Source organism: Bombyx mandarina, chromosome 07, assembly GCF_030267445.1.
Source record: "Bombyx mandarina strain Sakado chromosome 07, ASM3026744v2".
NCBI lineage: Eukaryota > Metazoa > Arthropoda > Insecta > Lepidoptera > Bombycidae > Bombyx > Bombyx mandarina.
This window is the reverse complement of record NC_143214.1, coordinates 262650-289221: the sequence shown is the minus strand read 5'-3', so window position 1 is coordinate 289221 and position 26572 is coordinate 262650. Positions and strand designations below refer to the sequence as shown.

Below are 26572 nucleotides of genomic sequence, written 5' to 3'. Positions count from 1 at the left end.
ATCGATGAACAATTCGGATTCCGTACAAATCACTCATGCGTTCAACAGGTGCACCGCCTCACGGAGCACATTCTTGTGGGGCTTAATCGACCAAAACCGTTATATGAGTCGTCTATTATCAAAGGCGGCAATCTGTACATTTGGACAAAAAAATTTTATTGATATGTCAATACAGATTTATTTGAATATAATCGTCTCCTTCAAAGAATACGGTTCAAAACCTGCATTAAATAAAGGTTAATAGTTAACCTGTTATTTATCTAAGATGTCGTTCCGAAGAGTTTTGTGACTGCCAATGGAATACAAAGTCAATAATTCGTTTTTCTGATTTACCAATCATTGTCCAAAAGTCAGATTGCCGCCTTTGATAATAGACGACTCATATACGGGAGCTCTCTTCTTCGACGTCGCAAAAGCGTTCGACAAAGTCTGGCACAACGGTTTGATTTTCAAACTATTCAACATGGGTGTGCCGGAAAGTCTCGTGCTCATCATACGGGACTTCTTGTCGAACCGCTCTTTTCGATATCGAGTCGAGGGCACCCGCTCCTCCCCACGACCTCTCACAGCTGGAGTCCCGCAAGGCTCTGTCCTCTCACCCCTCCTATTTAGCTTATTCGTTAACGATATTCCCCGGTCGCCGCCGACCCATTTAGCTTTATTCGCCGACGACACGACTGTTTACTATTCCAGTAGAAACAAGTCCCTAATCGCGAAGAAGCTTCAGAGCGCAGCCCTAGCCCTAGGACAGTGGTTCCAAAAATGGCGCATAGACATCAACCCAGCGAAAAGTACTGCGGTGCTATTTCAGAGGGGAAGCTCCACACGGATTTCCTCCCGAATTAGGAGGAGGAATCTCACACCCCCGATTACTCTCTTTAGTCAATCCATACCCTGGGCCAGGAAGGTCAAGTACCTGGGCGTTACCCTGGATGCATCGATGACATTCCGCCCGCATATAAAATCAGTCCGTGACCGTGCCGCGTTTATTCTCGGTAGACTCTACCCCATGATCTGTAAGCGGAGTAAAATGTCCCTTCGGAACAAGGTGACACTTTACAAAACTTGCATAAGGCCCGTCATGACTTACGCGAGTGTGGTGTTCGCTCACGCGGCCCGCACACACATAGACACCCTTCAATCTCTACAATCCCGCTTTTGCAGGTTAGCCGTCGGAGCTCCGTGGTTCGTGAGGAACGTTGACCTACACGACGACCTGGGCCTCGAATCTATACAGAAATACATGAAGTCAGCGTCGGAACGGTACTTCGATAAGGCTATGCGTCATGATAATCGCCTTATCGTAGCCGCCGCTGACTACTCCCCGAATCCTGATCATGCAGGAGCCAGTCACCGTCGACGCCCTATACACGTCCTTACGGATCCATCAGATCCAATAACCTTTGCACTAGACGCCTTCAGCTCTAGGAGCAGGCTTAGGGACCTCGGTAACCGTACTCGTCGAACTCGACAAAGAGTTCGCCGTGCAACCTAACCCATGAATCAGCTCGCTGAGTTTCTCGCCGGATCTTCTCAGCGGGTCGCGATTCCGATCCGGTAGTAGATTCATTCGCGAAGCAGCTACTCTTGAGTTGTTAGGTCTCCTTCGGAGGCGCTCGGGTAGCTGTTAGCAAATCCCACCCCTCCTGGCTGAGCCTTTGCTCGCCCACCTGTCCTGGTGAAACTGGAAAGGCCTCCGGGCCACCAGTAATCATTCAATCATAAAAAAAAAAAAAAGATACGCGCAGACCATGTGTATGGCAGTGTCTCACTCAGTGTGTCAAATATTAATTTGCACGACCCACTTAGCCAGTACATTAAAGCCTTCGTCAAACAGAACGCGTCCTTGGCGCGCGTCAGAGCGCTAAACTAACGCCGCGCTATGAGGCCGAGATGTGTTGTGCTACTATGGTAACATACCGTCAAACAGAGCGCCAGCGCTGCGCTATAGCGCTTATAGCACTGGCGCTCTGTGTGACGGTATGTATACGGTATACCACAGTTGTACATCACATCTCGGCGTCATAGCGTAGTGCTCTGACGCGCTCTGTTTGACGAAGCCTTAAAGTAGGAATTGCGTAATAAAGTTTTTTTTTTATTGCTTAGATGTGTGGACGAGCTCACAGCCCACCTGATGTTAAGTGGTTACTGGAGCCCATAGACATCTACAACGTAAATGCGCCACACACCTTGAGATATAGTTCTAAGGTCTCAGTATAGTCACAACGGCTGCCCCTCCCTTCAAACCGAAACGCATTACTGCTTCACGGCAGAAATAGGCGGTGCGGTGGTACCTACCCGTGCGGACTCACAAGAGGTCCTATCACCAGTAATTACGCAAATTATAATTTTGCAGATTTCATTTTTATTACACGATGTTATTCCTTCACCGTGGAAGTCAATCGTGAACATTTAAGTCGCGGTTGAGTATTCGGACGTTAAACATGATTTTGAGGAAGTTTAAGTAATAGAACTGAGGTAATGATGTTTGTAATAAAACTCAATGCTAGATTTTCGACAACGCAGCAATTTCCAAAAAAACCGTCGAAAAAAGTCACTATAACGACGAAGCAATGTTTAGAATTGAATTTACATAAATAAACTGTTGCAAGCACGTGTTTTGTACTTACATAGGGCTACACAGAATTACTTAAGGTAAATTCAAAACTGATGCATGTGTATAATGTTGTCCTATAAATAAATGTTATATGGTCACCACATGAGACAAGGACACCGCGACCAAAAAGTATCTCTTTCGAGACCGATTTCTCGGCATTAGACAGCACTCCAGTTGTAGGTACTTATTAACTCTATGACATAGACAGACTAAGATGGCAACTGCCGTCTGGTGTAGTGGTAAGTGACATGATCACTACACAAGGGGGTCGCAGGTTCGAATCCCGCCAAGGGAAGATATTTGTATGATAAATATAAATGTCTTTTCCAGGGTTATGGATGTATATTAAATATGTGTATGTGTATAATAAAAATCTTATATTTATTTCCGTTATCTGGTACCTGTAACACAAGTTCTTTACGAACTTATCACGGGACCAGTTAACGTAGCGTGACTTAGTAAATATTTATTTATTTATTTATTATTATTATTTATTTATTAAGACAGATATTTGAAAATAATTAAAAATGAAATGGAACGAGGGCGCATGTGACCGGCGGCACGGCAGTACATTTTTTGACTTCTGAAAAGACAGACATACAAAAAGACGAAAAAGAACAAATAATAATTGACCGGTCTTATATAAGATATTCAAGTGACCTTCGACCGTTCAAGTTGTCATTCGACCGTTCAACCATGAATTATTTAATATTTTTAAATATTGTTGATTCCATTAGTAAAAATCTCAATCGCCTACCATTACTCTATTCTTATTATACCTATATGACCAGAGAGTTTTGGCAGCAACCCGAGTTCTTTTTTTTTGTGATTGAATATTTACTGGTGGCCCGGAGTCCCTAAGCCTGCTCCTAATGTTAGAGCTGAAGGCGTCTAATGCAAAGGTTAGGTGGATCTGATGGATCAGTAGGGACGTGTCTAGGGCGTCGACGTTGACTGGCTCCTGCGTGATCAGGATCGGGGAGTAGTCAGCGGCGGCAACGATAAGGCGATTATCATGACGCATAGCCTTAACGAAGTACCGTTCCGAAGCTGATTTCATGTATTTCTGGATAGATTCAAGGCCCAGGTTGTCGTGTAGGTCAACGTTAGTCACGAACCACGGAGATCCGACGGCTAACCTGCAAAAGCGGGATTGTAGAGATTGGAGGGTGTCTATGTCTGTGCGGGACGCGTGAGCGAACACCACACTCGCGTAAGTCATGACGGGCCTTATGCAAGTTTTGTAAAGTGTCACCTTGTTCCGAAGGGACATTTTACTTCGCTTACAGATCATGGGATAGAGTCTACCGAGAATAAACGCGGCACGGTCACGGACAGATTTTATATGCGGGCGGAATGTCATCGATGCATCCAGGGTAACGCCCAGGTACTTGACCTTCCTAGCCCAAGGTATGGGTTGTCTAAAGAAAGTAATTGGGGGTGTGAGATTCCTCCTCCTAATCCGGGAGGAAATCCGTGTGGAGCTTCGCCTCTGAAATAGCACCGCAGTACTTTTCGCTGGGTTGATGTCTATGCGCCATTTTCGAAACCACTGTCCTAGGGTTAGGGCTGCGCTCTGAAGTTTCTTCGTGATTAGGGACTTGTTTCTACTGGAATAGTAAACAGTCGTGTCGTCGGCGAATAAAGCTAACTGGGTCGGCGGAGACCGGGGAATATCATTGACGAATAAGCTAAACAAGAGGGGTGAGAGAACAGAGCCTTGCGGTACTCCAGCTGTGAGAGGTCGTGGGGAGGAGCGGGTTCCCTCGACTCGATATCGAAAAGAGCGGTTCGACAAGAAGTCCCGTATGATGACCACGAGACTATCCGGCACGCCCATGTTGAATAGTTTGAAAATCAAACCGTTGTGCCAGACTTTGTCGAACGCTTTTGCGACGTCGAAGAAGAGAGCTCCCGTGTATAACGGTTTTGGTCGATTAAGCCCCACAAGAATGTGCTCTGTGAGGCGGTGCACCTGTTGAACGCATGAGTGATTTATACGGGATCCGAATTGTTCATCGATGAAAATAACCTTGGATGAGACGGTCTCTGAGGCGCTTGTAAAGCAGACGCTCATACAGTTTGCCTAGAGGCTAATCGGGCGGTAGCTCGTCGGATGATTTTTTGGTTTACCGGGTTTATGGATGCCGATAACGTCCGCTTATTTCCACACCGCTGGAAAGATGCAGTTCGCCATAGCGGCATTGAAAATAGATGCCAAAATCACGATGAGTTGGACGGGTAGAAGTTTAATAACGCGGTTAGATATACCGTCGGAACCGAGAGCCTTGCGAGGACGTAGATCTTTGATCAAGTCTTTAGTAAGACCTTTGGGAGGGCGCGAGTCCTTCTAAGAAATCAGACCATCTGGTATCTCGGACTTCGGCGATGCGAGACTTTACGTCGCGTTGTAGGGCACGCATTTGAATACGATTTTCCGTGGTAGGATACCTGTCGTAGGCGCATATCGAGGCGTTCTTAGCTCTAAGGAGTTCCCTAATATCGTCGGGCAATTTGAAGCGGTGAAGGAAGTCCTCCGCTACAACTTGTTTTGATGACCTATCTAATGTCGAGGTGATGTGTGACGTTAAGATGTCTATGGCTTCAGCGGTATCCTGAGGAGACGGGATAGAGTCCAGGCTTAACGGGAGCGATGGTGGATCAGATTCAGCCAGGCTGATGCCCAGCGTGTGCCAATCCACCACAGTCCTCGTGACGGGAACGGAATCGGGAGCGCGACCAAGCTTCATAACGACGGGACGGTGGAGCAACCCGAGTGAAGCGTCACTTGAAGTTTTATTTTAATGTTTTTTTAATAGTTTATTGTGATATATAATATATAAATTGGGTGTTGTTTTGTGAATTAAACGTCAATAATCATTGTTCGCGATTATTGAGGCATTGGAATAAAACTGTGGTTAACATAGCAGTGATTGTTTTTTTTTTCAAGATAAATGGTCTGCGGAAATTCTCGCTCACTCAATGTGCTATTCATCGAGTTGACGTCAAAACTCCCAAAAAACAATAAAAAGAGATACACTAGCTTTTTATTGAAAAAAAAAAACTACGACAGACTAGGCTACGCTCTTTGCCTGCTTATTGGCGAATTTAAAAACAACAATAACAATATCGTTGCCGGCTTCCGAATTTTCATTTCATTTTATTATTATTATGAGGATATAATAATAACGTAAGGGCGTACGTACGGGCTTATTTCTAGCAGCATTAACCACAATTAACTTATTTAATATTGTAATTATTGATGAGAGCGATTATTGATTTCGAAGAAAACAATTAACAACTTAAGTTTAGCTGCAGAAAAAACAGATATCTCTTAAACCTGAGTGAGAATATAAAAATAATTTTCTGAATATGAAAAGATATTTCTTTGTCTATCAAATTAAGTTAAACCATCATGACTCGACAACTTTTTTTAGGGGCCCAAACGCCCTAAGAAAATGGACATTGTCCTTTCGTGAAAAAAATTTTTTTTCATAACATAAAATGAAAAACAAAACTCGTTTATTTGAATTTTTCACATAAATTTTGAGGTTATGTGAAAAAAGTGTAATCACAAAAGCTGTAGCTACATTTTTGTCATTTAATTACTTTCCATAGGACTGGTAGTTTTGCCGGAAATCGAGATAAGCCGTTTTTACCCTTAAACCCTCTTAAAAAAAAGTTAAGAACAGTGACTTACCGTTTCGAGCAACAGAGCAAGACTGAGACTTCTGTATTTGTTCGATCTGTACTTATGAAACATAAAATATGTTTAGAAAAAACAATAGATACCCTTGAGGTCAAGTACATAATATAATATCATTCACGAGACGTACGCCGCGATTTTGCCCGCGTTGATTTTCAATTCTTCCGAATGAATGCAATTTCCGCAGAGATTGTCGCATTCTCTTGTGTTTAAAGTGGCAGTCGAACAAATTGATTGATAATTTAAAAAGCACGAACAACAATCATAATCGTAATCGTATTTATTATAGTACATAGGTTCAGTATAGGCCGTGATGCAAAGTACCCTAAGTGTTAATGTAAATGTATGTTAACCCAAGTGTTAACGCAAGAAGCGGTGCCCCCCTCTACGACGCCCCGGGACGCGCGCGCCCCTCCATTTCATTCCGCCCCGACCAGCCGTGGGATCGCACGCGCCCAGTACAAACCATTTTGTTGGCGCGTCCATTTTCAAAAAATCTCCGTTAAACAAGAACTTTTGGGGATTGATTGCTTCCCGCTTCCGTAGGTTTAACCGGCGATTCCCTACAAGTGACCCCTGGGTGGTGCTAAACGGGAGCCGAATACATAATCGGTGGTAGGATTTGTCCGACTGGCTGGCGACCACTCTCCAATTAGAGTCTGCCGCCAAACAGTCTAGCTATGCTCCGGCGTATGGGTTGGAAAGCCAGTTTTATTCCTTCCCTTTCCTCTTCCTTGTTCGGGGTGAATCTTGATGATACCTGGAACATGCGAAACAGATGTGCGTGCGAGCTCGCGGGACGTGATTGTTTGACGGGGGTATAGGGAGACCCAGTGAAACGGTGTTCGCCGCCGCCCGCCGGTCAGTTGGGGACTTGAACCCGGGTGTCACTACTAAGCTCCGCCCCGGAAAGCTGTCCCGCCAACCGGTGTAAAATCCTGTCATGCGATCGTCGTGCCGGAGTCGGAGAATGGAGTGGATCCCGGCGATCGCACGCAGGGCGGACCGGGGGCCCTTCCATGCCCTGCGTCAGTCTCTCACGCAACCCGTGGTCGATACTGTGTTCCGTGCTTTATTCAGGTGTTGTCATGATTTCGCCTCGAACTTCCTACCCCACCTAACCCCACTTTCCAAATAAAATTATGACAGCTCGAAAAAGAAAAAGGGTTTTGTCGGCGATTCCCCATTCCACATTTAATGTGAATTTCAGCAATGTAAAGGGTCTACATAGCAACTTCGACGCCGTACACCACCATCTTGAGACGAGCATGTGCAAGAGGGGACTAACCGCGTGCTTGAGCAGTAACCATCTGCGGAGGTAGTGGTTCTTGGAGACTTTAACGCTCACCACCAGGAGGAGTTGGGGTCCAGAACCACTGACCTCCCGGGTCGGGCTGCCTACGATTTCGCCCTGGCCTACGGCTTCTCCCAGCTGGTGACACAGCCCGCCCGTGTCCCAGATATTGAGGGGCACGAACCTTCTCTGTTGGATCTTCTGCTAACCACCGATCCAGCCGGATACGGTGTGGTGGTCGACGCTCCGCTTGGATCGTCTGATCACTGCCTTATGCGTGCTACCACACCACTCTCTCGTCCTAGTTGTCGAGCGATGACCAGGTATCGAAGAGTTTGGCAGTATATGTCAGCAGATTGGGATGGATTGCGTGAATTTTACGCATCCTACCCATGGAGGCTATTCTGCTTTTTCTCTGCTGATCCTGACGTCGGTGCAGACCGTCTTAAAGACGTGGTGCTCCATGGAATGGAATTGTTTATTCCCTCCTCTAAGGTGCCCGTTGGGGGTAGCAGCAGACCCTGGTATAACAAGGCCAACAAGGACGCTGCACACCTCAGGCGGTCCGCATACGTGGCATGGGATGATGCCAGGAGACGTCGGGATCCTAACATCTCAGAGAAAAGGCGGAAATATAACGCCGCTTCCAGGTCCTACAAGAAGGTTATTGCCAGGGCGAAGTTGGAGCACGTTGCTAGAATTGCCGAGCGACTGAAGAGCTACTATCCCTCTGGGAGCCGTGCTTTTTGGTCGCTCGCCAAAGCTGCAGAAGGAAACTTTTGCAGGTCTAGTCTCCCACCATTACACCACCGATGACAGTCTGGCCCATAGTGCGAAAGAGAAGGCTGACCTTTTGGTCAAACTCTTCGCCTCGAACTCGACTGTGGACGACGGGGGTGCCACACCACCGAACATCCCAAGGTGTGATAGTTCCCTGCCGGAGATCTGCTTTACACAGTGTGCAGTCAGGCGGGAGCTCCGACTCCTGGACGTCCATAAGTCGAGTGGACCAGACGGTATCTCTGCAGTGGTTCTGAAAACGTGCGCCCCTGAGCTGACGCCTGCGCTAAAGCGTTTGTATCGCCTCTCTTATTGCACTAACAGGGTTCCGTTTTCGTGGAAGACCGCCCACGTAAACCCTATCCCCAAGAAGGGTGACCGGTCGGACCCATCGAGCTACAGGCCTATCGCGATAACCTCCTTGCTTTCCAAGGTGACGGAGCGAATAATAAATACACAACTCCTGAAGTATCTTGAAGATCGCAGGTGATCAGTGACCGACAGTACGGTTTCCGTCACGGTCGCTCAGCTGGCGATCTTTTCGTATACCTTACTCACAGGTGGGCTGAAGCCTTAGAGAACAAGGGCGAGGCTCTTGCTGTGAGCCTTGATATCGCGAAGGCCTTCGACAGGGTCTGGCATAGGGCACTTCTATCGAAGCTACCATCTTACGGAATCCCCGAGGGTCTCTGCAAGTGGATCGCTAGCTTTTTGGATGGGCGGAGCATCACGGTCGTTGTAGACGGTGACTGTTCTGATGCCATTACCATTAACGCTGGCGTTCCACAAATTTCGGTGCTCTCCCCTACGCTTTTCATCCTGTATATCAATGACATGCTGTCTATTGATGGCATGCATTGCTATGCGGATGACAGCACGGGGGAGACGATCAAAACTTGTGTCTGAAGTGGAGAACTCTCTGGGGCGAGTCTCCGGTGGGGTGGAACCAAGTTCAATTCAACCCGATAAAGACACAAGTTTGTGCGTTCACTGCGAAGAAGGACCCCTTTATCATGACGCCGCAATTCCAATCCCCCCTCCCTGGAGTATCCCTGTAACCTTCCGAGAGTATCGGGATACTTGGGGTTGATATTTCGAGCGACGTCCAGTTTCGGAGTCACTTGGAAGGCAAAGCCAAGTTGGCGGCCAAAATGCTAGGAGTCCTCAACAGAGCGAAGCGGTACTTCACGTCTGGACAAAGGCTTTTGCTTTATAAAGCCCAAGTCTGGCCTCGCGTAGAGTACTGCTCCCATCTCTGGGCCGGGGCTCCCAAGTATCAGCTTCTTCCATTTGATTCCCTACAGAGAAGGGCCGTTCGAATTGTCTATAATCCCATTCTCACGGATCGTTTGGAACCTCTGGGTCTGCGGAGGGACTTCGGTTCCCTCTGTATTTTGTACCGTATGTTCCATGGGAAGTGCTCTGAGGAATTGTTCGAGATGATACCGCCATCTCTTTTTTAGCATTGCACCGCCCGCCATCGGAGTAGAGTTCATCCATACTACCTGGAGCCACTGCGGTCATCCACAGTGCGTTTCCAGAGAATTTTTTTGCCACGTACCATCCGGCTATGGAATGAGCTCCCCTCCACGGTCTTTCCCGAGCGCTATGACATGTCCTTCTTCAAATGAGGCTTGTGGAGAGTGTTAAGCGGTAGGCAGCGGCTTAGCTCTGCCTCTGGCATTGCTAAAGTCCATGGGCGACGGTAACCACTCACCATCAGGTGGGCCGTATTCTCGGCTGCTTACAAGGGCAACAAAAAAATCAAGAACACGCGCGGCCATCACAAAAAATCGCTGCCGCGTGCAATTTCAAGTAGCCTCGTTAACGAGTCCCGCGATCTATATGTTACCGTAACAAGAGCGCTACTCAATCGTTCCTATTGGTCTATTAAGAATCTCTCATCTGATACACTAACTTTAATGGCTTAAATGGCTTATAAATTAATTGAAGATTATACATGTTTTACGTAATCACTTATTAACTAATTTTTTTTATATTGTATCTATTTTTTCTTAAACTATTTAAAACCTATTTCGGCCTGCAGATGATCCGTTGGCTGTTTCGCTTCGAGTAGTCCTGATTACTAACTGACTGCGTGCCATCTCTGCAACGCTTTGATAGCCTATACCACATCCCTAGAATCATCGAGAATATTCCACACATTTCTAGTATTGTGTTTCCGCTATCTGATAATAGATGGCGTTATACTTCTCAAGCGTTCTAGATGCTACTAGATCCTTACATATTCATTCGACTTTTCGGCGATAGATGGCGTTACTCTTACCAGCGTAACATTACTATAGAGGGTAAGATGAGCGTCACGTCAGTAAGGCATCACGCGGGGACCAGAGCATCTACCGGAACTACTTTAATGCCGTTAGTAGTTAAGACTTCCACCTCATGTCTCAAGGCAGCTTTCCCGCTGTGGTAATGGGCTCAGTTTTCGCTTATTATTTCTGTCCATCTCAAGCATTGACGAATATCTAAATACATGTGGTAAGAATAAGAACAATGACTTACCGCTTCGAGCAACAGAGCACGACTGACACTTCTGTATTTGTCCGATCTGTACTTTTTTTTTCGTCGCGATCGCGACAGGCCAGCGCCCGCGTCTCGCGACTCACTGCTTAGTATAAAAATATATGAAACCCTAAACAACGCAAGCGACCCGGTCGCGCGACCTGTGGGCGTGGCTAGCAAGCGACCGTGGTCGCGCGACGCTACTGCTGCTGGAGCAGTGCCGCCGCGCGACCCTCCACGTTTACGTCAAAATGGCGTCATTTTCCAGACATGATGACGAACTATTATTTTTTTAATTTTTTTATGGCCTAGGTGTGTGGACGAGTTCACAGCCCACCTGGTGTTAAGTGGTTACTGGAACCCATAGACATCTACAACGTAAATGCGCCACACAAGAGGCCCTACCATACACATATAAGGTGGTAGGGCCTCTTGTGAGTCCGCACGGGTAGGTACCACCGCCCCGCCTATTTCTGCCGTGAAGCAATAATGCGTTTCGGTTTGAAGGGTGGAGCAGCCGTTGTAACTTTACTGAGACCTTAGAACTTATATCTCAAGGTGTGTGGCGCATTTACGTTGTAGATGTCTATGGGTTCCAGTAACCACTTAACACCGGGTGGGCTGTGAGCTCGTCCACACATCTAGGTAATAAATAAATAAAAAGATAATAGGCCCAGTATTACTGGCCGAGTGATCCCGTTTATCATGTTCATTAAATGAACGGTTTTTACTTGATTTATATTTGCGTATATTCGTGTGTACTACTCTTACAGTTCGAGCCAATACCATGCTATGTGAATATAACAAAAAAAAGTTTCCCACGGAGATTATTGAGAGCATGGAAAAATATGTCAATCATCTCAGGGGTCCGGTGCCGGTGTGTGTCCAGCTGCTGGAGGGTGGTCTCGCACCTCATCTGTACCTACACATTGTTACGCCACTAACGCCATCTATCGCCGAATAGCCGAAACGAATACCAAGGGATCTAGTATCATCTAGAACTCTTGAAAAGTCCAACACCATTAGTTGTAAGATACCGGAAGCACGCATCGAAAGTGCTCGATTTGTGAGGAATGTTCGATAGAGGATTTCGTATCGACTATAAAGGCGTTGCAGAGATGGAACGCAGTCACTCAGTAATCGAAACTACTCGAAGCGAAGCAGCGAACGGATCACCTGAAGCGAAGTGGAAGGAGCGAATTGAGAATTTTAAATTGTTTGTGGAGTGTTTCAAGTTGTACTTTGTTTTTCTTTTATTGCTTACATGTGTGGACGAGCTCACACCCCCCCCGGTGTTAAGTGGTTACTGGAGCTCATAGACATCCACAACGTAAATGCACACCCACAGACCTTGAGATATAGTTCTAAGGTCTCATTATAGTCATAACGGCTGCCCCACCCTTCAAACCGAAACGCATTACTGCTTCACGGCAGAAATAGGCGGGGTAGTGGTACCTACCCGTGCGGACTCACAAGAGGTCTCACCTTGTCGCGGCGGTGGGGCTTAAGCGTGCACCCCGATACCGTGGAGCAGCGTTGTCTGCACAGGGGTGCCGCGAACTAAGAGGACTGCACACCGTTTTCCCGTTTCCTACCTTTGCTAGACAAAGGGTGCGCGAAGAGGGAGAGGGCTCCCTTCTGGAGCCCTCTTAGATGCTAGGCCATATCCCCGGGCTGCCTCTTGGCAGCTTGAGGGGAAGGCCCTCAAGAGGGGGGTACCGTTTTACCGGCGTGGCTTCGTAAAAGCATACCGTAATCCCTACCGAGTAGGAGGCGGAGGCCGCTGCGTAGCAGGGGCCGCGAGGATGCGAACCTCTATAAAAAATGCCTTAATCTTAAGCTTGTGACGTGCCCGGCGATGAGATGAGTGGCTGGAGGGAGTCCAGTCGCGAGGACCGTCCCAGGGGACCGACCCCTGGTTAAATAACAAAGGAACAAGAATAATGATGGCACACTTAAAAGAAAAATGACCCCAGGAGAGTACCACCTTAGGTGGAGAATCCCTCCATGCTTCCACCTCGGTGGGAGTACGCTGCTCCGCGTATTCTGGGGGGGAAAAGCATACCATGATGAAGGGGGCTGTGCGACGGGCAGCGGAAAACCCGTCGAACAGAGGCGTGCAAGAAGTACAATGCCATCTATTGTCAGATAGCGGAAGTACGCACCGAAAGTGCTCAACTTATGAGGAATGCTCTCAACGATGATGTCGTATCGACTATAAAGGCGTTGCAGAGATGACACGCATTCAGTTAATAATCGGAACTACTCGAAGCGAAACAGAAAACGGATCACCTGAAGCGAAACGGAAGAAGCGAATTGAGAATTTTAAAGTGTTTGTGAAGCGTTCTATATGATAAATACAGTTTTAAGGTGTACTTTAGTGGAACATTTATTTATCGTGAACCCCAGCGCGTAACAATATGTATATATTATTATGTACTATTTACTCGTCCGCACTAACTCACTGACCGATTCTTCAACTCAGAGCCCCAGTCATAAGCTTGGAATAAAGTCGAGCATTGTTGAGACGCTTATGTCTCTCTAACCAGTTTCCAACAAAGTTCTTCGCCACCACAAAAGTGAAGCCGCTGCCTAGGGCCCTACAGCCCGGTACAAGACACTAGTGTAGTTCTCAAAGCTGTAGATAGAGTTCGGTGTAGCCCAGTGCCCTGACATATCCTTCTACAAATATCGAAGAAACAAGACATCGAATTATCCGCGGCGCGCACCCCGGAGTTCCTCTGACACTGAGTTACACAAAGAACAGTAATTCATTAAATCAATGTTTTGGGAATTCGATCTACTGTGTCTTATCGTCATGATAACACTTTGACCTTTTTCGTGTGCTTCTAAATTAACGACTGATTCTAAAACTGTTTGACTTGTTCATGTACTGATTGGTTCAAACTCCTTAATGAACGCATGCGACATCTATGAATATTATTCTGGAACAAACAACCTAAAGTACTGCCAATTTTGTTAATATATATATCCGCTATGAGGAACCGTATCTTTCCCGCGTTATCGAAAGAAGCGGCGAAAGATCGAAAGGCAGTCATTGACCCGTGGTCTGTTCTCTACATCTACAGACCGTCAAGTCCCACGTACCCTGCATCTCCTACTGGGCGTGGAATACTCGCATAAAGTTCGGTCCCTGCCCGTAAAAAAAAATTACTTCGGTTGCACGTCAACTTCTTTGCCGAGTTCGACGAGTATAGTTACCGGGATCCCTACGCCTGCTCCTATTGATAGAGGTGAAGGCGTCTAATGCAACAGTTATCAGATCTGATGGATTCGTAACGACGTACCTAGGGCGTCGACGGTCACTGGGTAGCGATTCCGATCCAGTAGTAGATTCATCCGCGAAACAGCTGTTCTTGAGTTGTTAGGTTCCCTTTGGAGACGCCTGGGTAGCTGTAAGCAAATCCTACTCATCTTGGCTGACTCCGTGCTCGCCCACCGGTCGTGGGGAAACAAGAAATGCCTCCGGGCCACCAGTCATCCTTCAACCATAAAAAAATGTAAACCATACGTAATAATACGTCTTAATAATATATGGATTCTGTTAGTAATATATACCGTGGATCCGCAATTTTAATATACCATATACCGAAATCAACAAAAGAAAAGGAATCAATAGCACAGATGTCAACAGTGATTTAAGAATTGTTCGTTCTACATGATGTCCCGTGTGTTCCGTGGAGACTCTTTTAACATTTGTAGCGGAGAAGTCTGTCCTTTCCATCCTAGCACTTTATCTTCCGCCTCAGAGAAAAGATTCATCATTTGAAAAGAGGCGCACCACGGGGATCTCTTCCAGAAGTGATTCCGTCACGTTCTATCAAGCTGAGCAAATGCGCTCTCTCGGTGTTTCTTCATAGCTGTGGAATTTATTTTTTCTAATGAGATCCGAGATCTAAAGCGGACTTATAGCGAACCCTCACGGTAGGCAGCACCCAGGTTGTCGACGTTGGTGGTGTCCACGAGCAACAGCAAACCACATACATCGGATGCTCTACTTTATGCTTATAATAATAGGCGTTATAAAATGGTCTAGGTAGACAGGAAATAAAACAACAACATTCGACAAGATTCATTCATTTCAATAAAAAAACACGTTATTTCTATAATTAAAATTGCTTTTACAGTTGAACCTCGGGTTTGTTATTATCAATATTAAATTCTCAAATTCAAATCTATACAATACGCGAAATCGAAAGATAATACGTTATTCCTCTATTTGGTTGTTGAACTGAGAGAAAATAACTTCGAGATCACGAATTCTTTTCTCGTATTCCAACTTCTCTTGGTCGTTGAACACGTACGGTTCGCTGCTCGCGTTGGGATAAATAATGTAGGGCTGCTTTCCGGACATAAACCACGCTCCGTGTTTTATCTTGATCGGAGGCGTAGAGATAAACACTGAAGTTGGGTTAGCTGGAAGACCTTCGATCTTCTTCGCACCGTCCGAAGTGACAACATACGGGTGATCGTTCGCTCCGATGTAGTACAAGTTGTCATCCCAGTCCAGCGCTATTCTCTCAGCATGCTCAGCCTCGTTGACTTTGACTTTCTTGGTGCCTTCCTCGATGACCTTGTAGACTACGTAGTCTTCCGTCAGAATGTACAGGTCGTCACTGCGGTTCTCTTTTGTGATCCCGATGACGTTGTCACTCAGATTGCCGTACTTCTCAAGCTTCTCTGTTTCTGTGTCGTAAACGTAGATACCGTCCTTATTGCCCAAATAGGCGCGCGACTTCGGAAAGTCATCAAAGACGGCTATACCGTCTTCTAAAACTTTCTTCGCTTTGCCGTTCTTGTGGGCGTATATACTTTTGTCCACTTTATTGTCATCTCTAGTTACGTAACGCACGAGGAACGTTGTGGAGCCAAAATCGAACATTCCCCTGGAGTTGTCAGGATCCGAGCTGCTATTATTCCCGCTGGTGTCATTCAGTGGATTAGTTATGTCATGTTTGCTGGAGTCAGTGTCGTAATCCTTTTGCGGCAATGAGTGAGAATCAGCCGTCTGCAGGCAGACCAGTAAGCCGGCCAGGCAAAATAACAGCACCCTCATCTTGGAATCTATAATGAGAATAAAAAGAATATTTAGTACTATAGAGGGGAAGGTGAGCGTCACGTCAGTCAGACATCACGCGGGGACCGGAGCGTCCCCCCGGCCCCCACGTGCGCTCGTTACCCGGGTGACACTTTGGAGAAGATCTCAAGTGTGCTCCACTGATCAACAATGTTGTTTGACTGTATCTCTGAACTTGAGACGATTTGGAGTCCCCTATCCAGTTGTTCACGAACGTTAATATTAAAAATTCATTTAAAACGCTCTACTTTAATGCCGTTGGTAGTTAAGACTTCAACCTCATGTCTCAAGGCAGGCTTCCCTCTGTGGTCATGGGCTCCGTTTTCACTTATTATTTCTATCCATCTCAAACATTGACGAACATCTAAATACAGTAAGAATAAGAACAGTGACTTACCGTTTCGAGCAACAGAGCACGACTGAGACTTCTGTATTTGTGCGATCTGTATTTATGAACCTTATAAGATGCTTAGAAAAAACAAAACAGATACCCTTGAGGTCAAGTACATGTATCATTCACGAGACGTGCGCCGCGACTTTGCCCGCGTGAATTTGCAATTTTTTGAATGAACGTAATTTCAGTATTTCAGTATTGCAGTAGTCGGCACGAGTCTTGAGACTCTCTGAACTTGACATGCGCAGAATTACATTTTTGGGTCTGTGTTGATTCTGGGGGAACGAAGGAAGGGGGAGAATGACGCCGGCCATGTTGATTACGTGACTGGATCTTCCCGCGTCGTGTCGCATGTCGTCAGTTGTGCTGTGTTGTACACGCGCATCACTGTAGCAAACTACACTTTCGTCCAATTTTATTAGCCACACATTTTTTTATCAACCTCATTTAATTTATATTGTTTTTGGTAACTTAGTACTGATTTGACGAAATTAGTTTGGAAACCGTTATCGTAATCGTAACAAAAAAAAGACATGTGTGCAATCCACACGTGGTAGAAGTGAAACCTTCAAAAATTTAAATACAATTATCCTAATTGTCTAAGTACATATATGTAAAATTGATGCCTCCAATGAACACTACTCTAACTCAAAAGTTTTAAAATTTTCGTTTTTCACGAAAATCGAGCACCGCAGCCTCCGTCGTGCCTGCCGCTCCCGTGTCACCTATACTGGCGAGTAAAACTGCTGCGTCGTCCGTGGCCACCATTTCAGATCCGCGATCATCTGCGGCCCCCGTCGCGCCCTCTAAAACACTTGCTCGTAGGTCGCCTGCGCCCGCCTCCTCGTCCTCCGACTCTGACTCAGACATGGAGGTCGACCTCGCCCCCGCCTCATCGACGGATGGATTCACTCTGGTACAAAAGAGTAAGAAGCGTGCCGCGGAGTCTCGAGCTCCCGCGGCCGCTAAAATTAGCAAAACCGCGAACGCGTCGCGCCCCCGTCCTCAGACTCCCGTTGCGCCCCCAGCCCGTGTCACTCCGTCGCCGCATCCGGTGGCACATAATAAAACTCAGACCCCTCCCCCGATAATCCTTCAAGAGAAAGCAGCTTGGGACCGAGTTTCCCTGGCCCTTAAAGCCAAAAATATCAATTTTGTCAGGGCCCGTAATCTCGCCAACGGGATTCAAATAAAAGTAACGACACCCGACGACCATAGGGTTCACTCAAGTTCCCTCCGCAAGGAGCGTATAAGTTTTCACACTTATACGCTACAGGAGGAGCGCCAACTTCGCGTTGTTATACGCGGAATCCCAAAGGAGCTAGATGCCGAGCTCGTCAAGACTGACCTGCTAGAACAAAGCCTTCCAGTAAATTCAGTACACCGCATGCACACCGGCCGCGGTAGGGACCCATATAATATGGTTCTAGTCACCCTCCAGCCTACCCCCGAGGGTAAGCAAATTTTTAACATACGGACCGTCTGTAGGCTCTCCGGGATCGCCGTCGAAGTCCCTCATAAAAAAGGCACTCCTAGTCAGTGCCATAACTGCCAACTATACGGGCACTCTTCCCGTAACTGTCACGCGCGCCCCCGATGTGTTAAGTGTTTGGGCGATCGCGCCACGGCCCTTTGTAGTCGCGACCAGAAAACCGCCACCGAACCGCCTAGCTGCGTCCTGTGCCGAACACAGGGTCACCTCGCAAACTACCGTGGATGCCCCCGACCACCAAAAATAAATCGCCGCGTCGCCCGCCAAAACCGCCCCCGTGCTTCCCGCCCAGACATCAAAGCCTCAGCACCCGCGACTCGTCCCTCTCCCGCGACTTGCTCTCCGACTGCGTCTGATAATCTCGCTCTAGCGATCGACTTTTTCACATTCGATCAACTTTGAGCGCGTTAAACACGTACGTCCTCCGCTAACTTCTCCAGTAATCATTGGCGTACACAAGTAGAATAAAGCCCTTATCCGTAACGATAGGATTTTTTAACGCTTACGGTCTCGCAAATCAAGGTGACCAGGCTTGTGATTTTTTGCGTGACCATCAAATTGACATTTTTTTGGTGCAGGAGACCCTGCTTAAGCTCGTACGCCGCGACTCTAAAATCGCAAACTATAACATGGTTAGGAACGACAGGCTCACTGCTCGTAGTGGTGGTACCGTCATTTACTACAGAAGAGCCCTGTATTGCGTCCCACTCGACCCCCCCGCGCTTTCTAACATCGAAGCATCAGTATGCCGAATCTCATTGACGGGACACGCGCCGATCGTTATCGCGTCCGTTTATCTTCCACCGGATAAAATCGTTCTAAGCATCTCGAGGCGCTGCTCGGCATGGGGAGCTCTGTCATTCTGGCGGGCGACCTAAATTGTAAACACATCCGGTAGAACTCACACACCACAACCCCTAATGGCAGGCGGCTCGACGCGTTAGTCGATGATCTCGCCTTCGATATCATCGCTCCGCTAAACCCGACTCACTACTCGCTAAATATCGCGCATCCACCGGATATACTTGACATAGCGTTATTAAAAAACGTAACTCTGCGCTTACACTCGATCGAAGTAGTTTCAGAGTTAGACTCAGGCCATCGTCCCGTCATTATGAAGCTCGGTCGCGATCCCGATTCCGTTCCCGTCACGAAGACTGTGGTGGATTGGCACACGCTGGGCATCAGCCTGGCTGAATCTGATCCACCATCGCTACCGTTTAGCCCGGACTCTACTCCGTCTCCTCAGGATACCGCTGAAGCCATAGACATCGTAACGTCACACATCACCTCGATATTAGATAGGTCATCGAAACAAGTTGTAGCGGAGGACTTCCTTCACCGCTTCAATTTGCCCGACGATATAAGGGAACTCCTTAGAGCTAAGAACGCCTCGATCCGCGCCAACGATAGGCATCCTACCGTGGAAAATCGTACTCGAATGCGTGCCCTACAACGCGACGTTAAGTCTCGCATCGCCGAAGTCCGAGATGCCAGATGGTCTGATTTCTTAGAAGGACTCGCGCCCTCCCAAAGGTCTTACTACCGCTTAGCTCGTACTCTCAAATCGGATACGGTAGTAACTATGCCCCCCCCCGCGTAGACCCCTCAGGCCGACTCGCGGCAATCGATGATGACGTAAAAGCGGAGCTGCTGACCGATGCATTGCAAACCCAGTGCATGCCCAACATTCAATCCGCGGACCCAGTTCATGTAAAATTAGTAGACAGTGAGGTAGAACGCAGAGCCTCCTTGCCACCCTCGGATGCGTTTCCACCCGTCACCCCGATGGAAGTTAAAGACTTGATCAAAGACCCACGTCCTCGCAAGGCTCCCGGTTCCGACGGTATATCCAACCGCGTTATTAAACTTTTACCCGTCCAACTCATCGTGATTTTGGCAACTATTTTCAGGGCCGCTATGGCGAACTGTATCTTTCCGACGGCGTGGGAAGAAGCGGACGTTTTCGGCATACACAAACCCGGTAAACCATAAAATAATCCGACGAGTTACCGCCCGATTAGCCTCCTCATATCTCTAGCCAAACTGTATGAGCGTCTGCTCTACAAACGTCTTCAGAGTCGTCAGAGACTTCATCTCATCCAAGGGCATTCTCATCGACGAACAATTCGGATTCCGTGCAAATCACTCATGCGCACAACAGATGCACCGCCTGACAGAGCACATTCTCGTAGGAGTTAACCGACCAAAACCGATCTACACGGGAGCCCTCTTCTTCGACGTCGCAAAAGCGTTCGATAAAGTCTGGCACAACGGTTTGATTTTCAAACTATTCAGCATGGGCGTGCCAGACAGTCTCGTGCTCATGATACGGGACTTCTTGTCCAACCACTCTTTTCGATATCGAGTTGAGGGAACCCGCTCCTCCCCGCGACCTCTCTGTCCACCCGCTCCTCCTATTTAGCTTATTCGTCAACGATATTCCCCAGTCGCCGCCGACCCAGTTAGCTTTATTCGCCGACTACACGACTGTTTACTATTCGAGTAGAAATAAGTCCCTTATTGCGAAGAAGCTTCAGAGCACAGCCCTAGCCCTAGGACAGTGGTTCCAAAATGGCGCATAGATATCAACCCAGCGAAAAACACCGCAGTGTTATTTCAAAGGGGAAACTCACCGCTTATTTCCTCTCGCATTAGGAGGAGAAATATCACACCCCCGATCACCCTCTTCGGCCAATATATACCCTGGGCCAGGAAGGTCAAGTACCTGGGAGTCACTCTGGATGCATATGTGACATTCCGCCCGCATATAAAAACAGTCCGCGACCGTGCCGCATTTATTCTCGGCAGACTCTATCCCATGATCTGTAAGCGGAGTAAAATGTTCCTTCGGAACAAGGTGACCCTTTACAAAACTTGCATAAGGCCCGTCATGACTTACGCGAGTGTGGTGTTCACTCACGCGGCCCGCACATACATAGACACCCTCCAATCCCTACAATCCCGCTTTTGCAGGTTAGCCGTCGGGGCTTCGTGGTTCGTGAGGAACGTTGACCTACACGACGACCTGGGCCTCGAATCATGCAAGAGCCAGTCACCGTCGACGCCCTAGACACGTCCTTACGTATCTACCAGTTTTTTTTTTTTTTATTGCCTTTGTAGGCAGACGAGCATACGGCCCACCTGATGGTAAGCGGTCACCGTCGCTCATGGACGTCAGCAATGCCAGGGGCAGAGCCAAGCCGCTGCCTACCATAAAGAACTCTCCGCAAGCCTCGTTTGAAGAAGGACATGTCATAGCGTAACAGTACTCGTCGAACTCGACAAAGAGGTCGAGTGCAACCTAACCCATGCATCAGCCCGCTGAGTTTCTCGCCGAATCTTCTCAGCGGGTCGCGATTCCGATCCGGTAGTAGATTAATTCGCGAAACAATTGCTCTTGAGTTGTTAATCTCCTTCGGAGGCGCTCGGGCAGTTGATAGCAAATCCCACCCCTCCTGGCTGAGCCTTTGCTCGCCCATCTGTCCTAGTGAAACTGGAAAGGCCTTCGAGCCACCAGTAATCTTTCAATCATAAAAAAAAGTAGACATCCCGCTGTCTGAATATGGCGGAGTGTATGCTGCGCGCGCGGAGGCGGCCCGCGAGGGACATGCAGCCAACTATCATTGGCGGAGAGACGCTCGGGAATGTCCGCCGCATCGTTTTGTTAAGTTTGCTCTAAATTAGAGTTAGCGGTGTCTCGCACGCTAGGGTGCTCTTTTAATGTGCTAGTTAGATAATGTGGTGCAAATCTGAATTATGTAATTTCCGTAGTATAATTTCTGAGAAAGTATTTTTGGCAAAATCCGAACGTCATTGCTCCATTTCAAGTTGGCGGTTTGTATTTCGGTTGCGGCTTAATACATAAAGGAATAGCGGAGTGTATAAACATGAATTTCATGGAAATTTTTGTTTTAATACTAACCGAATTTTGAATTACATTGTATATAGATATTATTTACCTACTACAGATTTATTTTAAAGTTGCTCAGTATTTGATATTTTATTATTTAAGAGTAATGTTTTCGTTTCATTAGGGTGTTTAAATACGTGTCATTGGCACACGGCTGGTTGAGGTCGTGGATTTAAATCCATGACTTTAGTCAGTCAATCCGGGGTCAATGTTTTTATAAAAAAACATTTATTTTAGCATAAATTGTTGTATAAAGATTGTGACATTAAATTTTACCATAATAAAGTGGTTGAGCAACCGACTTGGAGTGGGAGCAAAAGTGGGAGTACAAAATTGCAGTGAAACGGTAGTAGGATCCCCCGGTTTTGGCATTAGGAGTCATAGGGAACAAATGTTCAAATGAACAAATGCAGAAAGAGGGGTTGTTTTTAATGATTTCATTCTTTAAGAAGCAGGCCCAAGGGAAATGGATATAGCAAAGCCCTCACACCAAAACAAAAAATGAAATCGACTTCATCGTAGTGGACAAAAAAACATATATTCAGGGACGTCTCTGTGATTAATAGGCTTAATACCGAGCGATCACAGGCTCGTACGAGGTTCTCTGAATATCGACTTCAAGCTTGAAAGTATCCGTTTGACGAAGTCCAGGCTCCGACCTAACCTACTGCTGACCATAATGGGATCTGAAATATTTCAGTCAAACTTGGAGAACCAATTCGCTGCCATGGAAACCATTAATAACGTTGACAAGACCTTCGAAAATGTGGTTAGGATCCTCAGGGAAGAATTTTCAAGATTTTGTGAAATGCGGCGTACCGGCGTAAAGGCTAAACTTTCGGATGAGGGCGGATCTCGAGGAGGATACAGTACCATAGACCAAATACACACAATAAGGCAGATTATACAGAAGACCCATGAGTATAATCAGCCCCTGTGCTTAGCTTTCGTGGACTATGAGAAGGCTTTCAACTCTACCGAAATCTGGTCAGTTCTAGAATCCTTGTAGCGTTACGAATTAGACTGATGTATCCATGTTGTTCAAATGTCTTTACGGCGCCGCGACTATGACCGTCCAAATCCAGAACCGCCAGTCTGAACACGTCCCCCTGCATCGAGGAATGAGACTAGGGAAGATTATATCCCCCAAATTGTTCACAAATGTATTGGAGGATATAATATATCATATGCTTAAGATGCTGGACTGGAACGGACGTGGCTTAAACATAAACGGCGAATACGTTTCACACTTGCAGATGACGTCGTCATCATGGCCGAAACTTTGCAGGATTTGCAATAGATGCTGAACAGCCTAGCTGACTCTTTCAAGCGCATCGGTCTCTGGATGAACTTAAATAAAACTAAGATAATCTTTAACCAACACGCTCGGTAAAAAAAAATATTTTTTTTTGCCTAGATATGTGAACGAGCTCACAGCCCACCTGGTGTTAAGTGGTTACTGGAACCCATAGACATCTACAACGTAAATGCGCCACACACCTTGAGATATAAGTTCTAAGGTCTCAATATAGTTACAACAGCTGCCCCACCCTTCAAACCGAAACGCATTACTGCTTCACGGCAGAAATAGGTGGGGTGGTGCTACCTACCCGTGCGGACTCACAAGAGGTCCTACCACCAATGGTAGTTTTCTCGAACTTGTTCAAAAATATGTTTACCTCAGGCACGCATTACAGATATGTAAAAACAACTTCGAGAAGGAGACCAGCAGAAGAATACAGCTGGGCTGGGCGGCGTTTGGAAAATTACGTCGAGTAATTTCGTCGTCTATTCCACAGGGTCTAAAGACGAAAGTCATCAATCAGTGCGTCCTGCCGTCCTGCCTGTCATGACATACTTACGGAGCGGAAACGTGGACACTCACGGCTGGGCTGGTCCACAAGCTTAAAATCGCGAGCTATAGAATCGCGGGCTATGCTTGGAGTTTCTCTGAAAGATCGAATCCCGAACGAGGTGTTCCGACAGAGAACCAAAGTTATAGACTATACTATAGTTATAGCAAATTAGTAAGCTGAAGTGGAAATGGGCTGACCATATTAGCCGGACAACCGATAACCGTTGGGATAAACGTGTTCTTGAGTGGAGACTGCGAATTGGAAAACGCAGTAATTTAGTTGAAGTGTGCTTAATAATATAAGTGATTTTATATATAAATAATTTAAATTGTCAATGGCATGTTGCCTGACCTTAACATCTCTTTATAAGTTCCTACGCACATACTGTGATTTATAACGTAAGAACATTCATTTCTAGAAGTTTTTAGTTAAAATAATAATTTTATTCGTACCCCTGTACGTACTGTTAGAATTTTTTAAAGATATCTTCTATATCTTTTTTTATTTTATTGCTTAGATGTGTGGACGAGCTCACAGCCCACCTGATGTTAAGTGGTTACTGGAGCCCATGGAAATCTACAACGTAAATGCGCCACCCACCTTGAGATATAAGTTCTAAGATCTCTATATATATATATATATATATATATATATATATATATATAATCTATATCTATCTATATCTTCACGCCTTTATTACCCAAAAGTGTAGGCAGCGGCAATAATGCCTCGTATCTAGGTCGATTCATTTCTATCTAGTCCCCGCGTATTAAGTTTGCTGAACCCGTTGCCATCAATTTTTCGTGTAGGGTTTAGTTTAGAGTTTTCCGTCTCTCATAGATATTATCTGCTTAGATTATCCCTTAGCTGACTCTTACAGCACCCATAGGAGAAAATGGGGTGGTGACATGTGTATTCTTAATCCGTCACCACACGGAAGATTTTAGATATAAATAAATTATTAATCTATTTAAATCTAAACTTTGTTTCCGTTTATACCTCCCTACTACATAAAATAAAAAATTAACAATGTTGTTAAGCAATATTAAAACTATTAGATACACCTTTGCTATTTCATAGCTAAAATAGTTGGGTGCAATCCTAAGATTTTCTTTGAAATCTACTAAATCAAAACGCTAAGTGAATGTGTGTGGACACATTTTGAGTTATATTACGCTATTTTTAGTTAGCGGTTTATAATATGGCAGAAGATTTTCTTGTTATTCCAACTATAAAACGCCAACTTTTATAAATTGACAAAAATAGGTCGTATTATCAGAAAATAATGGTTATAATAATGTAAATTAGTTACAAATTCGATTTTTGACTTAACTAATATTGTGTTTTTGTTCTGATAAAGATTTAATTTATTGTGCTGTATTTTCTAATATTCCCTCATATATTCCGCAAACTGTGAGTTAGCGGAGGGCATCCTAAATTTGAATTAGAGTTTTTCCTGTTACATTCCACTAAGTGGGGCTAAAATTAAAACCAAAAAAATTTACAAATCATTATTGATGGGTTTCAAAGCAAGAGTAAATCAGCTAGTTACACAAGAAAAACCATAAATATATCTGCAATAATAAAGATTTTATCAACTACTAGCAAACCCGGCGAACTCCGTTTCGCCAACAGATGGCTTCGTTTTATGTAACATTTCGTTTGATGATTAAAAGATGAAGATTGAAGAGAAAAGAAGAATATTTTTTTTGTTTTTTATTTGAAAAGGAAATTTTTTATTTCATTTTACAACAGTAATGAATTCATTTCGATTACAAAAATTAAGTGTTATTTAGTTGAACTTCTCTAAGTAAATGAAAGTGAATCCAAAGTAAATACTGAATCGAAGCGTTATACGTGTCCGCAAATTATCCGTTTCATTGAAGTGCTCTTTGGTAAACCACATTTTTTGTTTTTTGGTCTGACGTTAACACAAACAAAGCGGATGGTTTCCCAACGCGTTAACACGCAACGTATAACTGCCCATGTTTTCTAAATTTATCCCGCAAACACTAAGTGATTGGCCTTGCGACTTGTAAATTGTCATTGCGAACGCAAGGCGAACTGGAAATTGCAATCGTTTGAAGTCAAACGGAAGATCAGTCGGAATCATTGGTATTCGAGGAATACATATATTTTCACCTGCGTACTTTCCGTTAATAATGGTTGCCTCAATCAAATTCGGCATAAGTCTTTTTACCGAAAGTCGAGTACCGTTGCAAAGTCGCCCTGGATTCAAATTACGCAATATCATAATAACTGTACTAACTTTGAGTTGCAAGTTATGTGGTGGAAATCCTGATAACTCCAGAGAGTTCAAAAACTCCGTTGGATAATTTACTACATCATCGGGATTTGTTATGGAATCAACGGATTTGTATGTCACCAAACCGCCAGCAATTTTTGATTGAATGGTGAAATTCAGTGCGTGTACATCATTATTCTTTGCGGCAAGAATTGCTCGTTGACTTAACCAAGCATAATTCTAATAATTCTCACTAATGTTTGGGAAAAAATTTTCAATAAGAGCTAATTGAGAGTCTAACAAATCGGCAAAAGTCGTTGGTAAGAGTAATTAGTCCAGATGTCGCATCAACTGGGACTTTTCCATTTCCAACAGCTAACAATTGTTTGGAAAATTGTGCAACACTTTGATCATTTTGAAGTTGAACTCTCATATTAGTAGTTAGCGATAATATTTTTAAGTTATTCCATAAAGGTGATGCCTTAAGGCAAGCATTCAATTCATCTGCAGGCGTTCCACGGGGAATTACTGGCAACGTCTGCCTGAAATCGCCTGCCAACAATATCATCAAGCCGCCAAAGATGTTGTTATTTCGCCGATGATCCTTCAGTATGAAGTTAAGTGATTCAAGTGATTTCTTATGTGCCATTGTGC

At 45.6% G+C, this 26572-nt stretch overlaps 3 protein-coding genes across 4 annotated transcripts in view; 1 reads left to right on the top strand and 2 right to left on the bottom strand.

Moving 5' to 3' along the window:
• LOC114252322 (uncharacterized) overlaps positions 1–11008 on the bottom strand; it is a 32130-nt gene extending 21122 nt beyond the window's left edge. The window contains exon 1 of one of the 2 annotated variants that reach the window (XM_089728589.1): positions 10921–11008. The gene's annotated coding sequence lies outside the window, so the exon portion shown is untranslated. Of the gene's footprint in view, positions 1–6317; positions 6386–10920 lie in introns of those variants that run through there. The other variant, XM_089728588.1, reaches the window with a different exon arrangement.
• A 3994-nt stretch (positions 11009–15002) lies between these two features.
• Positions 15003–16575, bottom strand: LOC114250738 (uncharacterized). The gene is made up of 2 exons (XM_028184726.2): positions 16416–16575; positions 15003–16005 (listed from the first exon to the last, which is right to left on the bottom strand). Exon 2 carries the CDS (start codon positions 15995–15997, stop codon positions 15149–15151), a length of 849 nt encoding a protein of 282 aa, XP_028040527.2. The 5' UTR covers positions 15998–16005; positions 16416–16575; the 3' UTR covers positions 15003–15148.
• Positions 16576–21469: 4894 nt separating this feature from the next.
• Positions 21470–23670, top strand: LOC149502592 (uncharacterized). The gene is made up of 3 exons (XM_089728914.1): positions 21470–21575; positions 22384–22804; positions 23502–23670. The coding sequence occupies exons 1-3, from the start codon at positions 21470–21472 to the stop codon at positions 23668–23670; spliced, it is 696 nt and encodes a 231-aa protein (XP_089585040.1).
• The last annotated feature ends 2902 nt before the right edge of the window (positions 23671–26572 follow it).